The sequence below is a fragment of the Myiozetetes cayanensis genome, unplaced genomic scaffold, assembly GCF_022539395.1.
Source record: "Myiozetetes cayanensis isolate MyiCay16 unplaced genomic scaffold, myiCay2020 scf2-11, whole genome shotgun sequence".
Lineage (NCBI taxonomy): Eukaryota > Metazoa > Chordata > Aves > Passeriformes > Tyrannidae > Myiozetetes > Myiozetetes cayanensis.
The window spans coordinates 11653709-11671260 of record NW_026087411.1 but is presented as its reverse complement, the minus strand read 5'-3'; the positions used below and the strand labels follow the sequence as shown (position 1 = coordinate 11671260).

The window sequence follows — 17552 nt, the reverse complement described above, 5'->3', positions numbered from 1 at the left end:
CACTGCATTTTCCTTTTCTGGAGCACCAGGCCATCTACTCCACGACTTAGCCGAGGCGCCGCAGGTCTAAGGAGAGGACAAAGTCGGTCTGTTCTACTGTGGGCTCCCTGCCAGGCTCGTCCCGCCCAAGGCTGCTGCAATGCCAGCTTTCTCTGGCCCGGGGGAAGCTCCTTCCCAAGCCCCAACCACACTCCCACACGACCATGACCACCTCCAGATTCTGCTGATGCAGGGACCAGAGGCACAGGCTGTCCCACAGAGCCCCCACAGCCCACGTGGGGCTGGCCACCGTCAGCAGTGCCATCCCAGATGGGAGCTGCAGGACGTGGGCGTGTCTACAGGTTTTTGCAGCACTGCAGCAGCAAAAGGGATTCAAATGCTCAGGCCAGGTATCACCCGACTGCAAGGCTAAGCCTGAACCAGAGCAATGCTCCCTGCAGAGACAGGGATTTTGAGCAGTCTAAATACTTAATATTCCCCTTTTTGCACAACCAGTGTTTTCATGCAATGCTAAGAACTCCAGAGAAAAATAACTAGGACAAAACTCCGCAAACATTTGGATGCTGCCTGACTTCTTACCCGGAGCATCTCTGTACCTAATTGCATTCCCAAGCAATGCTGGGAGCCTTCCCATCACACAGGCAGCAGGAAGCACGGCTAAGGTTGCCTGGTATCACACATTTAGTATCTCCAATGACGTGATCATTAATCATTAAGTCAATTGCACTAATATTCTTTAGACTATCGCATACCTGTTCCCTAGCACCCTCTGGAGGAAAACTTAGTCCTTCGCCCAATTTAGTGGAAATGGTGCCTGTAGATCTAGGATAACAAATGGCTCTAACTCCTCCAGATCAAACTCCCAGCAAAGATTCAGGTCTTTGGTTCTCTGAATACATGTTGTAATAGACACAAATTATGCAAGTTTGGTCGTTTGCTGCAGGCCGAGAACTGTTTAGGAACATACGTTTAAATTCAGTATGCTAACTCTGGTCAAAAAGCAGAACAGCTATGCTGTTCATTTTCTATGCTGTTCATTCTCATTCATGAGAGCAAAACCCGTCCTGACCATGTGGTTTTAAGAAACTGAGGAAAACAATGTACAGGAAAATAAAACTTCAATACTCATCATTTACATCGCAAGCCTTTTCTCCTTTTTTTTTCCCCCCTATTTGGGAGCTGATCCCTTCTTTAACCACATGCTCTCCAAAACAGGAAAAAACCTGAATTCTTGCCTTGCAACCCTCCACCCCAGAAGGCAGACATCAAGATGATTTCAGAACAGGGTATTATAAAACCATTTTGCAAAGGGGCAACCAGTAAGAAGCTCTAACTAGGAAGAAAGGAAGCATTCCAATTAAAAAAAAAACAAACCACAGGCACATGAGACATTAAAGAAACGTGCCCAGATCTTAAAGCCAAACTCTTTCACCATCAGCTGCTATGGTACATGATTTTGTACCTGAGGTGGTTATGGACTTATTCAGTACTTGTGTATTTTCTGAGTAGGTAAAACTCCCCATGGAGACAAAACCTCCACTTGTTTAGTGGCTCTTAGAATAATTAGGTGTCGTGCAAAACTCACTTTGTTCAATTGCTGGTTTATAGTCAGCAAAATTTTGATCGGTATTTCGCAGGCCCACATGCACACAGGTGCTGTGAGGGAGTACAAGATTCTGTTTTCAGGACACTGGCCAATGTAGCAGAATCCACAGCAGACTAATTACTTGTTCAGACATGAGAGATGCAAATAAACAACATGTCTTTATCACATTCAATATATTAGTATGGTGCATACCAAAGGCCTTGAAAAATTCCCTATTTTGATCCTACACAGCTATATAACACTGCTCACTTCTTGAACTTTCCAAGAGAAAAACTCCACTTTAACACAAGATGCATGTTGGTTTTATTAATTACAATATAAATAATACTTTCTGATATACCATATGTTCCAGTTTCTGAATCTATATCCGAAGAAAGTTCTGAAGTTTGGGGAATACTTTTAGTGCATTCCGTGTAGTCACTTCTACAACTTCTTCAACTGGAATTCCTTTAATTTTGGCAACATATTCTGCAGCAATGTAAATATTTTTGGGTTCATTTCTCACCTGAAAACAAAGAAACAAACCAAGTTACAGATCCCTATAGACCACAGGTGTTTCTGAGTCAGTATTTCCTGACACAACTTCACATTGTGGCTTGTGTTCCAGAAAAATTACACGTGTCTATTCCTCTTGATCACATTCCCTTGGTAACCTCTTTCATCTCTTGTTTCCCTGCTTACACTATTTCATTCTCCTGCACCAGGAACTGACCTCCATGAGGTGTGGGTTTGGATATACATACACAGAAGTCCTCATCATTTACCTGTTTTTCAGGCCCCAGAGCAGGAGAGTCAGTTTCCAAGCACATATTTTCCAGAGGTAGCTGTTTCACAAGCTTCTGCTTCTTGGAGAAAATAAGACAGCTATTAAATGCTTTATGCACTTAAACCTGTGGGAAAAAATTGTGAAAGGAGGACATCCCCTGCATTTAACAGCAACATCAAAAGACTTTGGTGCCACTGCCTGCATTTTAGCAACAATTTCTGAATGGAAGCAAGAATGCCAGGAGCTGCTCAAGAAGTGCCTTCAAATCAGGATTCTCTTGTTTTCTAAATATCTGAAGTACTGTTATCTCAACACTGAATCCATTGTTACTTATTAAATCACGCAGTTAGATTGCAGTAAACACACTGCATTTAGAGTTGCCAATGCAATTTTGCTATTTTCTGTGTATATATTTGTGTACCTTTTCCTCATCTCTGCTTTTACTTCAGTTTGCTTTCCCTCCTCCAAGTTTCCAACCTCATACACATGTATATCCACCCCTCATACCTCCTCCACTTGAATGAAGCCTTTTCCTTTCTTACATTTCCTGAGCTTATCACAGAAAGTGATGATGCTGCAGGATGGAAACAGATTGCTACCCCAAAATAAGAGATTAGCAAAGCTTGTAGCAGCCCAGGATAAAAATTAAAAGAGCAGTCTCACCACATAAAGTGCTGAACCTGAGCAATGCCATCTTTAAGCAATTTAGCTGCTTATTTGCTTGTGATAATCAGAATTCTTCATATGTCTGCAACTTAGCCAATTGTGAATGGATTTAATTTAGAACAGACAGTGCCACAGCTCTGAGATAGAAACTAGTTCTTTTCTATGTGTCATGTCCCTTCTCTAAAACAGTACAGTGACAGAAGCTTCCAAAGAAGAGTTCACCAGAAACCACATCAAAACGAGAAGGAAAAATCCCCTTGTTTCTCAGGAACAGCTGAGCTCTTTTAGCCAACATTTTCCCTCAGAAGCCTAACTAAGGCAAAAGTCCCAAAAGGTAGAAATCCAGCCAAAGTATAAAAATGTGCAATGCTATAAGCAACTGAAACTTCTCCTGAGAAGTGTCAGGTTACAGTAACTGTACACAGGCACTGCTGGTCTCAACAGCCATCATAATAAGCTGTCAGCTATTACCTGCTATTCCCAGGCACCGAGAAGGAGCAGACCCCAGCTGCAATCAGGACAAAATGTTACCTGTTCACTCCTTATAATGGAAGGAGGAATGGAGAAGTAGTATCCAGCTTTCACGCCTTCCATCGCTACAGATGGCTTCCCATCAAATGCATGGAGCAACACCTTTGTAGCACCTTGGAGAAACGAAGCAAAACAAATGATCAGCAGGGTTACAGGGCAGGGCTGCTATGTCAGCTTCCAGCGGGATCTTGGTCCCATAAAGAATGAATACAGAATCTCTGCACTATTGCTCCCAGGTTTCACGCACACAAACTGAAGTGAGGACACGGCACAGATGAAAAAATTCTCTTGACAAGAGCCATGACAGAGAAAATGCATTAAAAGCATACCTTGTTCCTTCAAGAGATTAATGGTTGGTCTTCCAGCTGAGCGGGAATGAACATTTCTGCACAGCAAGGAGAAGGTTGGTATTAGGAAATTCAGCCAAATATTTTTTTTTTGCAAACACAAACAAATTAACAGCAGCTTGGCATGAAAATAATTAATCTGTATTACACCTTTTATCAGGAAAAAAATGGAAGATATATGTATGAATCATTGTAGCTATGAAGATACAGGAACAACATAGCAAGGACAGGACACAGAAGGCGACTGCATTGAAATGTAAACACAACGAAAATCCTATAATTAAATCTTAAACTGGAGATTGACTGGACACTAATACCACTTTAATTCATCTAATAAAAGTTCTGTGGGCATTTAGTAACTATAAATCTTGGGAAATATTTTCACATGTTACTGAGATCTGGCAAATTCTCTTATGAGTATAAATAAAACCTACAGAGGCAAATCCAGTTGTCTTGCCAACTCAATTTGCTTGATCAAAACCTGTCTTTGTTCTTCCTTCTGTTCATCGGTGCTGGCAAATCTGGGAGTGAAATCTAGTCCAACCTATAGTATAAAAAGAGAAGGGGAAAAATTTTACAGACCTAACACTTAACAAAACCATCATTTGATATATAAAGGCAAAAAATGCTTCAAAATTGCAAAGCATTTCAAAGTATGTACACTAGAGACTGCAATTAAAACAAGCTCACCTGTAGCTTAACTCAGAAAAGAATCCATTCTCAACCATAAGCTCTTCCAACTATGAAAGCATTTGTGGGCAGATAGTTACTAACAAGGGTATTTAACACTTTAATCTGTAAGTGGGTTTCTGGGGGTTTATATTCTATTACATATTATTTCAGAGTAAGTCTCCAATCTGGACCCAATTTCGGACCCAAACCCATAGCTTTAGTCCAAACTCTAGCAAAAATTACCCATTACTTCTATACTCTTTTGATCTAAACATGTTCAGGCAAAATTTAAAGTCTGTCAAAGCAGCCCCATTCAGTTACACCAACCAAAGTCTTTTATATACAGTACAACGCGGCAAACTCAGCTACAAAGCTCTGCCAATAACTACTTTTCCTGCAGCCAGTGCAGAACCAGACATAAGTCCCTCCAGTACCAACACGCAAACAAAGGCAGTCTACCCTAAAGCTTTCAAGCCTCAATTCCTTTATAAACAAATGTTAGACAGGGGAGAACACATGGATACAGACAGATGAGGGATCAAAAAAAAGAACTGTACAAGTCAATGAGGTGTACTGAAATCACAACTTAGCCTAACTTTGTCAGGGAAGAAGGTAGGAAGGCTCTGCCTTCAGCTGTAGGATGATACAACATAATTATGCAATCTTCCTACTACTCCATCAGCATAAATTCCATCTATTTTCTAACAATAACAAGGAAGGAAAAGAGGGAATCAGGCAAATCTATGAAGGAAAGCACATTAAGAGAATTACAAATCACACTTAGTGCTTGTTCAGACTGAAGACAATACTTAGCATACACAAAAACCAGCATTCTCTAACTTTCTGTAATTCTGGTGACAGGTGCTGCTGAAAAGGTTTAAACAAGTTGTGGAATTCTACTCACTTCTCCGATCCCCACCAATTTGTCTTTGTAGAGTTCTATAAGCGGCAGTGCAGCATCCAGATCCTGCAGGAACAAGTTAGAGATGCCTTTACAAGGGGGAAAGGTTATGAACCCAGCATTATAGTTGAACTGTTCTTCATTGTTCTTAAATTCTGTACTTTAAAACTCGCTATTACTGCGAGTTGTGTGGTCAGACTTTAGAAACCTGCAGGATTTGCCTTGTTTACTTAATAACCATTTCATTATATATGCATATAACACTTACTTTAAATACTCCTATTTTCTAGCTATCTTTTCACAGTAGCAGAAGAGGTAATTAAAACAAGGCCCACAAACAGTCCGACCACACTAAATGACTGCAAACAGCCAAACAGCTCCCTGAGTTTTTCAGGCTAAGGTAAGGAAGGGTACCCTTTCAGTTCCCTTGTTAACAAAGGGACATCTGCAAATGCTGTTTACTGTAAGCAAAGCATTCACTTGGGATTTTTGAAAATGTTTCACTGCAGTAATAGGGCCAGATGACTCCAGTGAACAACTCTGCTTTAGGACTAACATGGACAAATGGATGTGCTGAGAGACCCCGGGATTTGGTCCACTGGGTTTCCTGCATCACAGGAAGCAGAAAAATCACTGGGCAGAACTGAAGGTAAATCAGGCAGACCGGAGCATCCTGTCGTCTGTCCTGAAAAGTCCCAGCCGTATTTTATAGCCTGTGTTTTACCTTCAAAGTGACACTGCGCTGCTCCCCTGGAGAAACCTCCTGAACGGGGTGAACTCCCAGGCATGGCAAGACAAATCCTAGGAACCTAGACACAGAACAGGGATCGGTAGTGTGAGAGACCCCAGAGAACCCAAGTTTAAACCCAAGAGACCCCAGAGGACCCAAGTTTAAAGCCAAGAAGCGCTGGCCTGACCGAGGAGGAGGAAGGCAGCGCGCCCCCCGCCACCTCCCGCCTAGGACACGGGTGGGCGCCGGGACCCCCAGCCGGCCTCGCACCTCTCCGACAGCTCCACGACGCTCCGGAACTCGCCCGCCTGCTCCGACACCACCACCAGCGCCGACACGGCCGCCTACGGCACACAGAGACCCCCGGCCCGCTAAGACTCCCCGGCCGGCGGCGCCACGGGGGAGCGGGCAGAGGGTCCCCGCCGGCCGCCTCACCTGCTCCGCCGCCCGCACCACGGCCGCCACGTCCTGCAGGAGACACGCAGCACCTCAGCCCCGGCCCGCAACCCCCAGCCCCCGGCAGCCCCGCCCGGCCGCCTTGCCTCACCGTGTGGAAGCAGGGCGCGGCCAGGTGGCAGTGACAGTCCACTGGGCCCGCCATGCCTCGCCCCGGGGGGAGCGCCAGGGCGGCCGCGGGTTCCGCTTCCGGGCCGGCATTTTGCCCGCGTCCCGGGCGGGAAATGTCGGCGCCGCCGGGGCCGCCGCCCGGCCCGGGCCCGGCCATGGATGCAGAGGGAGCGGCGGCGGCGCGGCGGGACCCGCGGGTGCGGTGCTGCTCGCGGCCCAGGCTGCGGGCCGTGATGGAGCTGTGCGCGCCCTTGGTGCGGGCCGTGATGGAGGGACAGCCCGGCGGGGACGCCACCGAGGGAGACGCGGTCTGGGTGAGCGGGGCGCGGGCTCGGCCGGGGCCGGCACGGAGCGGCCCCGGGGCCGGACCTCGGCCAGCGGGGCGGGGGAGGCTTCGCCCCGAGGTGGCCCCCGGGCAGGGCGGTGAGGCAGGAGGGGCCCTTCCCGCCTTCCCGGTGGAGGGATGGATTCCAGCCCGTGTCTTGCAGAACTTCGAGACGGCGCTGCGGGAGAACGTGACCATCAACGGGCAGCCCTGGGAGGAGGCCACGGATGAGCCCAGCCCGCCGAGCGGTACGCGCTGGTTTCCATTGATTTCCTGCCGGGCGGGGTTGTTTTGGTTCGGTTCGGTTTGGTTTTGCCCAGAGGCGAGGGGTCGGGCTGGAAGGGGAGGCTCTGACTTGATGTGCGGAAGTAAAAATCCGCTACTGGGATGACTGGGCGTTGGGAAAGGCTGCCCAGGGAGGTTGTGTGTTCTTCAGCAGCGAAGGCTTCCAAAAATCATCTGGACAAAAGTGTTCTGAGCAACCTGGTTTGAACTGGGTGTGGATCCTACTGCGAACAGGAGTTCGCAGTCACCTCCTGAGGGCCCTTCCAGCCCCGAGTGTGGGGGACAGTGACCAAGATACCTTCCTATCAAGGGACCCTAAGAGATTGTCTGTTGCTGCTATTTAATATGCAAATTAAGTGTTGAAAATTATTGATGTATAATAATATTTAAACATATGTAATGTACGCAGTGTGTGTGTAATGACTGTCTTTTGAATAATATTAGTGGAGATTCTTGGTAGTCTAGTGTCCCAAATAGAGTTTCAGTGTGGTTCATTTGCTCACCCATGTTGGTGTGAGATGCCCTTTGCTTGCAACTTGATGCTTTTTACAGTTACACAAAGCTACAAATACAGATAGAGTGTATCTATACATTATCTTTTCTATGGAGAAAGAGCTCCTTGAACTGGTTTTTGGTGAGGAAGCTTTGAGCAAGCCTGGGCCCTGACCAACCCAATCTAGTTGAAGATGTCCCCACTCATTGGAAGGGCCTTGGACTAGATCACCGTTAAAAGTCCCTTCCAACCCATTCTCTGATTCTACGAAGCTTCTGCAGTTGTAGTTCTGGAATGATAAAACTCCAACTCCTTTGACTACAAGGTCAAAAATGCTCTGGTCTCATGGTACAAAATGCTAAACCGAGGTACTGTCATCTGCCCGCAGCTGGCTTAAAGCAGGTTTAAGGACTATATTGTGCTTTTTAATTTGACAAAGATTTACTTGTGTGCCTATCTCTGATGCAGTTTGAATCACCAAGAGATCTGACATTTTGTGCCTTCTGTGTTGGCCAGTGGCTCATGTCTTTCCTATCTGTATTTAAATGATTTCATCCTTAAACAGACAACCAGAACAAACCCACAAACTCTTAAAACCTTGATTTTGCCTTTCTGAGGTTTGCAACAACCTGATTCTGCATAGAGTGACCCCGAGAGGGTGCTCAAAATCCATTCTTTACCACTAGATCGAAAACATTGCGTGGCTTGCAAGTTGTACTCAACTCGTTAGTGGGAACAGTGAATTTAAATGCTAAGGCATTTGCAAAATTAAATTAAAAAATAATTTAAAAAAAGAGTATTGTCAACTTTTCAAATTTTCACTGGGGAGAAAAATTCTAGGAGTGTGCAGATGAAAGAATATAGAAATATACACAACGTTTCAGTTACACATGGCTAGATTATAAGATTGAGTAGTTCATTCTGCTTTCTTCTATAACTTATTTTTTTGCAGTTTGTAACAATGGTGTGTGATGTCAGGAAAGTGCAGGCATTTACTTGTCAAAATTTTGAGAGCAGTTTTAAAATAGTATCTTAAGCTTTTAAAATTGTTAAGTTTAATTTGCAGTCTTGAGGAAGTTAAGTCCCCTTACTAGAGTAGCGGTAATAAAAAGACCAGTTTACAGCTGAAAATATGTTTTAGGTGTTTAGTCTGACCCTGACATTGGAAAAAAGAGCTATGAAAGGTAAGTTCCAGCATGTTTTCTCTTGGGCCTCAGGTGCTGAAAGCAGGCATGTTTATATTTTGAAATTTGTTGTGACTTGTAATTGTAGATGTTGTCAGGATGCAGAGTATTTCCAGGAAGTGTGTTGCATTATGGTGGCATTGTATTTTGTCATGTTAAACTGCATATTTGTGCTCTGTGTGGTATAAAAACAGTCAGACTTCAGATTTCTACTTGTACAGTTGGAGTTTGTTTAATGCTTGTAGGTCTTACAGATAAACCGTTTTTCTTGCTGCATCTTGCACTGCTTTTCTTCAGTTGAAAAATTTGTGACCTCAAAAGACAGCTATTTCTTTTTTAAGACTTTCTTCATAGATTCAGAGTTCATAGAGAAATACATTTTTTATTTTTTTCCCAGATGTTACTCCCCCTTCATGCCCCTGCCTCATTTACTTCAAAATAACTGGCCAACATCAAGTTATGCTCCAGTTTTTGTATTGCCTTAACAAGGAGACTCAAGACATATATGTGTCTCTTTGTTGTAATAATGCATGATTTTTTTTTATTTCAGATAAAATTTTTTCCCTACAAATTAGTCTCCAAAAAAAATTGTCAGAGAACTCCTGCAACATCTTTGAGCTTCGTGTGTTTGTCATTTTTAGGTTCCGACGTTAAAATTCTCGAAGATCAGTTTGATGAACTAATAGTAGAGACAGCAACAAAGCGTAAACAGTGGCCTAAAAAGATACTGGTGCATGCTATCCAAACCATGAAAGCTGAGCAAGAGATGTTGGTGAGTAACCTAAGATTTTCAGAAAAATCTTGCATAGAGTAGCTGCTGACCAAGTGTAACTAGAAGAAATAAATCATCTAATATTGATCTTTGAGTTCCTTCCCGTGGTTGCTTTGTCATATAATTAAATGGTCATATAATTAAGTGGTTTTGTTGCATTAATTGGTTCTTCAGTAAAATGAGGATTATTACAAAGCATTGTGACTGTGAGTGAATTGGGTCTGTGGCACAGTTTAGTGAGTTACTTAAGCAGATTGTTTCAATCTGGTGCCTCATGATTTACAAGCCAGTGTGCACCTGTTGTCACGTGTTTCTGAAATCCTTGCCCAAAGGCTGGTTGAAGCGCTCAGTGTTAGACTACGCACAGATAAATAGTACCATGCACAGTATGTGGTGGTTAAAAAGAATGTTTGTGTCTTCCTAAGCACTTTTTTTTTGGGCTACACTGTAACTGCTACTTTCCTGAAAGAAAAAAAAGAGCAATGAGGATTAATGAATAAGTGCAGTAATTTCTGTGGGGTTTTTGACACTCAGTGTAAAGTAATTACTGGCAATAAACAACCCAGTCATGTCCTTGGTTGCTAGATTTCTTCCCTGCAGTTACATTAGGCTTACCATTTGCTTACCTCCTGATTAATTAGGATTCCTTTGGGAAAAAAAAAAGAGGATGGAGAGGCAAACACTGGCACAAGTTGCCCAGTGAAACTGTGGAGTCTTCATCCTTGGAGAGATTCAGGCTCTGAGCAGCCTGCACTAGTTGGCTCTACTTTCTCTAGGGTGTTTAGAGGCCCTTTTCCAACTTCAGTTATTCTTTGCTAAAGAAGACAGGGATGCTTTTCAAAAGTTGTTTCAGAGCCTGCACTGCATTTCTGAGGACTAAAACGGACAAACATTAACTCTTCAGTTAGCCAGGCAGAGAAGATTTACTGTAAGGAAAAGGGCATAGGTACATATTCATCTTAAACCCAAGATATCATAAAAGGCAATATATGTTAGAAAATCTCTCTGTTTTGTCATTATATCAAGTATGTAAAACAAAGTCGGAGCCCCTGGTGGTCCAGGGAGCCCCTGGTGGTCCAGTGGTAAAGGCGCCGCGCTATCACCGCGGAGACCCGGGTTCGATTCCCGGTCAGGGCCACTCCCGGGCAGGTGGGGCTCGTTAGCCCTTAAAGGCAACCCACCTACGTCCTAAGGACCTCGCTGCCACCGTCCAAGCTCGCTTGGCCCCGGCAGATGAACCTTAGGATTAAAGGGTGGGCTCAGTTCCGCGCACACTGTGTCTCACCTAAAAAAATCCAATGCGCAGGCTGGAAGGTGGAAAGACCTTCCCCGGATCTTCGCTCGCGAAGACTGGCCATTATTGTTAAAACAAAGTCAGCTAAAATAAAAAATGCTATTATGGAACATCAAGATTTAGCAAGGCCTTTTAACCATCCTGCAGAAGGGAAGCTATGTGCTACCTGAGTCCCACAGTGGATTGGTTATTTACAGTGCCTCTCATGCTACCTCTTTACTCTTGCTGATCTCTTCAAAGTTTACATCACTCTACAGCTAGATTATTTCAATTAAAAGTGGCTGCAAAATATAGAAAGTGTAGTTTATCTCTGTAAGTATGTATAAAAATACAGAAAGTTTAGTCTAATCTCTGTAAACGAAGTGTCTTTTTTTTTCCTCAGAGCTACTTCTGTGAAGGTACTAGTGATTTCTCTGCTTTTGTTTGAGGATGTTTTGAGTTCTTTCTTGACCCTAGCTAATGTAGTCACAAGACTCACAGTTTGTGAAGCCCAGTGTTCTTACTTTAGCATAAGTAATTGCAGGGCTAGAATGAAGTCATGTAGGTAATTTTCTTTTTCTTAGCTTTTTGTCTTAATGTCCCATTTGTTGGAGTTTGTACCTCTGTGAAAGCATGCTGTTTTTGTGAATGACCCCTTAGAAGCCAGAGAAGCTCTTGTTCCACAGTCATGCAGCAGGTGGCAATACTTCCTCTAAAATGCTTGGATTTCAGTTCTGCTTTAATAATTAGAATTCTGCAAACTAAAGCAGAGTCTGGAGATCTGTTTACAGTGAATGTAACTGTGTTAACCAGAGTACTGTTTTCAATAACTGAACCTGCAATATATTCTTGATGTAAATAATTCCACCACTGTCCCCGTTGTTCTGACTGCTCTGTATATAACAGGTATCTGTTAAAGCAAGAGGGTATTTAAGATTTTTTTCCCTTTTTTTGAATATGCAGAAGCTCTACAAGCCCGTGGTAACACCAGAAGAGATAAGATCTCAGCCTTCTCAAGGTAAAGAGTTCGTGGGGATGGCAGCTGTACTGAGGAAACACTGTCTACCTACTGGCTAGCTGTAAATGTCTACGTTTTCTTCCTTTAAACTTGTTTAAAATTATTGACTGTTTAAGTAATTAACTAAAATAGCTACAAGTTTCTCATAAATGAGTGTATTGCTGCCTCAGTTTTCTTGTATCCATTTCGCGTGTTCTAAGTGCAGTCTGCAGTGAGACACTGTACTTAAAGGCAAAAGCTGGCCACTCTGTGTGTGTATGTTGGGTAGGAATTGTCACAGAGCCACTCCCAGTTGTTTTCCTTATTTCTTTCCTTCACCACTGGTGGAGGTCAGATGGGGAACTAGTTGCATCACTGACATTATACTTTGGCCATTCTTGTGTTCCTTTTGCATGAATATTAGAAATGCTTCAATCTCTCTTCCTAATCAGTCAGTTTCTTCAGGGAAATGAAAGCTGTTGTGTAGTACTCAGTGATGGCAGTGTTGACATCACTTGCAAAGCAGGAGTAACTTGCAAAGTAGGACACAGATTTTATCCTGCCTGTGTCACTTGTAAGGGTTGATGAAGGCACAAAACTGCAAACAGCATTGTAAGTTTGCTGCATGCTTGTGAAAGATGCCTTGTACAAAGTCTTTGGAACAAGGTGGTGGATTTGGCAGTGGGTGATTGGGATGTGCTTTCTGGAGGCTGGCCTTAAGAAATGGAAAGTTTTGTGTTACCTCTTCTTAAGTATGGAAAATGACAAAATTTACCAGTGCAGTTCTAAGTTGAAAAGCTTGGTTACAGAACCCTCACTACGGATTACTGCTGCAATGTAAAGCTGGTGTAACAACCAGTGGTGCTAATAGTTTGAGAAGTCTGAGCTTAGTCTTCCAGTTCTCACCCTGCTGATCTAACTTCATTCTAAGCATCATTTCCTCTTTGTAATCAGGAGACATTGCTTCCAGAAATGCCAGCCTGTGCAGCAGAGCAGCTGGTAGGAGCAATAAAGAGTGTCACTTCGTATCTCGGTTCCAAGATCTATGCTTTTCTGATGTGAATCAATTACTTCTTGAAAGTTAGTAGCTGTTTGCACTGTGGTATTGTGTTTTCATGTTTGGTAACAGCAAAGTTGTAGCAAAGATAGCATAGAGTTTGTGCTGAATTTTAATATTAGATAGTCTTTGGGAAGTTTACGTATCCCAGTTGAGCAAGTACAGTGGCCAGAAACCAAAAATGTTTAGATTACTCAGTACCTTTCATTTCCTTTTTTCATTTCCCTATGTTTTGGAAAGCCTTGAACACTGAGGAATATAATGCCATCTATGTCAAGCTGAACTCCTGCAGGCAAATTTCATTTAATTGTGTGCCAACCTTTCTGTATAATAATGCAAGTAATTATTTCTACTTTTACTTAACTCCTTTCTTGCCATTGCATAACATCAGCAGTCTTCTCATTCCATCACTCTAACGTAAGAGTGCTTCATTACGGATATAGCCTTCTTTTAGGCAGTGTCCATCCATAGGCCTCTGTGGTGTGTTTTGTGAGGCTGCTGTTGGACTCTTTGTTCTTCTAAACTCTGAATGATGGTACATTTTAGTATCCATGTTCATATATGGGTTATGTGTTCCTAAATCATGTCTGATCAGCACATTGGACATGTTGACAGTTTAGCCAACACTGTCTCTCGCTGCTCACCACCTTTCAGCAGGGAGCCACCATAACCCTGTGCTAGAATACGCTGACTGACTTAAGCTATCTCCAGCAGCAGTAGAGAGACTGATTCAGAGCAGAATGCTGTGTTTAACCCTGACAGGTTTAGGGGTGTATGCACCCTGTAACACTGTGTCCTACTGCAGGCGCTAAAACCCTACAGAAAAGCAATAGGAGTGGAGATGAGGCTGCTTAGTTCCCAGAAGCACACTGATCTGCTCATTTTAAGTTTTGTGGATGGTGGAGAACATGCCCAACAGTTTTATAATATCTTAAGAGTTTAACTCTTGAATAAAAAATTATTATGCTGATGATCTTGTCATATTGCTACTGCAATCAAATATATGCCATATTCCTCCCAGTGTTCTGCACCTGCTGCCTGCTTCAGTGTTCCTGAAAGCTTCTTTCCCCTTCCCCTTCCTCTTTCCTTCCTAATTAGCACAGCAGAATTAATGCATTTTGTGTTGTTTATGCTTGGTTCTTTTTGGTGTTAATGCTTAGTAAGTTAAGCCAGAAGAAAAAAAGTATCCTTTATTGTGAAAGCCATCTTGCTGGAGACATAAGGTTATTTATTTCCCCTCCTTAAAAGGATTTTGTTTATCTCATTTTCTCCACAGTTGTGTTTATTCTCCTTCTTTTCTGTGTTTTTTATCAAATATAATGTGAGCTTGAAAATTTTGAAGACTAATGGTTTTGTATAACTATTTCCTTACAAGTGTTCTCTTCCTTTATGTCAAATACTTGCATTGTGTCTCATGTTTTGCATAACCTGTAGGTTTTCTATGGAAGAACTCTGTGGCTTATTCTAGTTGGGACTGCTAGACAGTACTGCATTTTGAGTGATAAAGAATAACACTAGTAAGACAAAGCATACCAGTTGTCATCCTCACTGCTATAATGAAAGGCACGTGCTACAGGTTTAAGTTTTATATGGGGACTCTGCTGCTTCTCTGTCCAGTTTCTGATAGCAAGTAGTGGGGGAGGGGGTTCTGTTTCAGAAGGTGATTTGTGCTTTATGTCTTTCTGTAGATGCTCACATCGCAGATCTGAAGCAGGTGGCAGAAATGGTGTCCAAACAGATCAGTGCAGCAATGAAGGTGAGATCTCTGTGCGCTCCAAGAGGACATGTTTTTATTGTCTTGATCTGGTAATATGTCACAAAACAGGCTTTCTAACTCATCCTCATGATAGTTTTGTACAAAAAAGCCTGTGTGTGTACTTCTGAAGCAGGTACAACTGATGAAGTTGTCTATAAAGCGTTCCCTGTCATGTGGTAGTAAGGAAGATTATGCTGTGACTATAGGAAATACTTTTTGCAGGGATTTTGGAAGCTGCAGCATCTGGAAAATAACATATCTTTTGAAGACCTGTATGACATCATACGGAGTGTGACGTTTGCTACTTCAGTACCTGCTTAGGCATCAGCTGTGGTGTTCCTGTGATACTTACTCATCTTAGAGATGTCATGAGGGAACACTTAACCTTGGCATACTCTTTGCATGGCCTCTGGGCACAGACTGTTTTCACCACTGGGGTGGTAGCTCTGCATTCCCAACCTTCACCCACCATCCTAAGGATCATCTCTGCAGACACAGTAGCTTTTGTGCCTGTCACAATCTAATTAACATACTTAATTCATTGTAAGTGTTACTGTTCCCATGTAACTTGAGATACTTGGGTTTGTTTTTACAGTCTCTTCCAGCACTCACAGAAAGAGCTGAAGGTCTTTCCCAAGTGTTAACTTGGCAACCAACCTTGGAACTCTGCAAGCTGCGGCAAGAAATCTTTGCTGGTGGCAAGGCAAAGGAGGAAAATAATGTCCAAAATTTTGTACCACCAGGAGAAGTCACACCAACAGACACTGACACCAGTAAAAATCCTTATATTCTCCTAAAAAGAAGGAAAGCTGCTGATTCACCAGAAAGAAAGCGCTACCCACTTCGACGGAGGAAGATTACTCTCCGCTCATGAATTTCTCATTTCGTATTTTCAGTTTGGAATCTCTTATTCCGTTTGCTCTATCGTTTCTCTTAAAACTCGTCTCCTCTCAGTGCTGTATATGGGAGCTTCCTTAATTAATCTCACTCCTTTGTGTTTTGTATCCTTCAGTATTTTTTTTACTGTCGTGCTGATGGTATATGAAAACCTATGCATACCAGTAGCGTCCAATATTAAGCAAGTGTGTTTGCCTTTTAACTCTCATTTTTTTGCTCTTGTGTTGCAGCACTTAGTCCTTGCGTTTCTCTGAGTTCATGTGCATGTTTTATGTACGTGGGCAGCCTTTAGGAAACCACTGAATGCTCATTTACATTCAGCATGCTTCTGAAGAGGTTGGAGAATGTTTAGTTCTCCTAATGCACCTTCACACTGAGTCGTGTGGCTTTTATTTTAATAAATGAATTCACACTGGACCATATTGAAAAAACCAGATCTGATAGGATATTAGAGTTTTTAGAAAATCCATGCTCAAATGTGACATTGGTCCCTGCTATTCTGCCTTTCCTCAATATAGGTTATATAGACTTATTTATAGTCATGTTTGTTTAAACTTGGATTTTTAGTAATTGTATGTATTTACTTGCAGTGTGCTCTTCTAAATAGGAATTCGACCATCAACATCTTAGGATCTGATGTTTCATTTCATGTAATCCAATTATACAGTCTGGGGGTTTCCTGGACAGTATTTCTGTACAGGATCTTGACTTGGGTCGTGTATGCATTTCTGATGTTTGACTAAACTCTAAAGTACAGGGTACCAGTAAATGGTATTCAGTTCAGCTTGCTCACTTTTGTTTTCTTTACCCATTAGTACCTAGAGGATTGCACAGTATTACTAGATTGAGCATTGTGCCTTAACTATTTATAACCTTTTCTGGTTTATAGTTTCACGTGCTTGCAGTAAATACTGATGTCTGATACGTAACATTCCTTCCACGGTAAGTGGAGGGGGTTTTTAGGTGCTTTAATTATGACATGTGTGGTAAGAGGATAGGTCCAACTTAATGTTTGAGAGACTGAAAATTCTCAATAGAACATAACAGATTTTAGCATCATTTATTTTGTAAAGGAGAGCATCTCAGCCAAGACTTTGTATATGTAATCATATGTAAATATTTTTCCTGTCATTCCTGTAAATACAAATTGTGTTTTTATATGAAGTAAATAAAATCAATTGAGAAAGATCAAAGTTTCAGATAATGTCAGTTCTAATCCTGGAATAGATGGTGACTGAGCAGTGAGCATACTTCAGAAGACATCTGAGTTAAATTTTGGCTTGAGTAACTGAAGTAGTTCATTTACTGCCTTTGAACTCACAACTGTTATTAATCTCAGGGCTACAAAGCATCTAATGTAAGAGAGGACAGGATGTGAGAGGGACTGGAGCTGCAAAGCTGTGGAGCGTGTGACTGAGACGGCTTTTCACACAGCAACTTGCTATTTTAGCTGCTTTGAGTGCCTGTGCTCTGTGTGGCGTTGAAAATCCCCACCATGGCTTTCTTCACCAAGATCCACCGGTACTCTTTGAGTGTTCCCAGATAAAGTGAGCCCTGCAAGATTTTGCATGGCTACCGTTACAGTATTTGAACTGTTAATAGGAGGATTCTCCGCTCTTCTGCAAATAATAGGTAAGTACAGAAAATAGGTGCATCTCTTTGAAGGGGTCCCATGAAAAATGGCCAAGGTAGGACAAAAGCCTTACAAAATACAGAGAGAGAGCACT

The 17552-nt window shown here is 42.6% G+C and overlaps 2 protein-coding genes across 2 annotated transcripts; one reads left to right on the top strand and one right to left on the bottom strand.

Annotated features, from left to right (window-relative positions):
- Window positions 1-1745: 1745 nt before the first annotated feature.
- On the bottom strand, window positions 1746-6832 carry TATDN3 (TatD DNase domain containing 3). Its single transcript, XM_050314698.1, has 10 exons — window positions 6767-6832; window positions 6655-6687; window positions 6490-6563; window positions 6214-6298; window positions 5493-5555; window positions 4351-4460; window positions 3899-3954; window positions 3570-3682; window positions 2371-2451; window positions 1746-2111 (listed from the first exon to the last, which is right to left on the bottom strand). Exons 1-10 carry the CDS (start codon window positions 6818-6820, stop codon window positions 1968-1970), a joined length of 813 nt encoding a protein of 270 aa, XP_050170655.1. The 5' UTR covers window positions 6821-6832; the 3' UTR covers window positions 1746-1967.
- NSL1 (NSL1 component of MIS12 kinetochore complex) lies at window positions 6819-17011 on the top strand. Its single transcript, XM_050314697.1, has 6 exons — window positions 6819-7100; window positions 7275-7359; window positions 9715-9845; window positions 12082-12136; window positions 14861-14928; window positions 15524-17011. Exons 1-6 carry the CDS (start codon window positions 6819-6821, stop codon window positions 15800-15802), a joined length of 900 nt encoding a protein of 299 aa, XP_050170654.1. The 3' UTR covers window positions 15803-17011.
- Window positions 17012-17552: the final 541 nt, after the last annotated feature.

What these genes read in the sequence shown, in the direction of transcription:
- NSL1 (XM_050314697.1), top strand. Translation starts at nt 6,819, where the DNA reads ATGCCTCGCCCCGGGGGGAGCGCCAGGGCGGCCGCGGGTTCCGCTTCC. An exon ending in CCGAGGGAGACGCGGTCTGG is followed by an intron (nt 7,101 to 7,274) that starts GTGAGCGGGGCG and finishes CGTGTCTTGCAG; the next exon opens with AACTTCGAGACGGCGCTGCG. An exon ending in AAGCTGAGCAAGAGATGTTG is followed by an intron (nt 9,846 to 12,081) that starts GTGAGTAACCTA and finishes TTGAATATGCAG; the next exon opens with AAGCTCTACAAGCCCGTGGT.
- TATDN3 (XM_050314698.1), bottom strand. Translation starts at nt 6,820, where the DNA reads ATGGCGGGCCCAGTGGACTGTCACTGCCACCTGGCCGCGCCCTGCTTC. An exon ending in AGCGCAGTGTCACTTTGAAG is followed by an intron (nt 5,556 to 6,213) that starts GTAAAACACAGG and finishes TTGTTCCTGCAG; the next exon opens with GATCTGGATGCTGCACTGCC. An exon ending in AATTGGTGGGGATCGGAGAA is followed by an intron (nt 4,461 to 5,492) that starts GTGAGTAGAATT and finishes TTTATACTATAG; the next exon opens with GTTGGACTAGATTTCACTCC.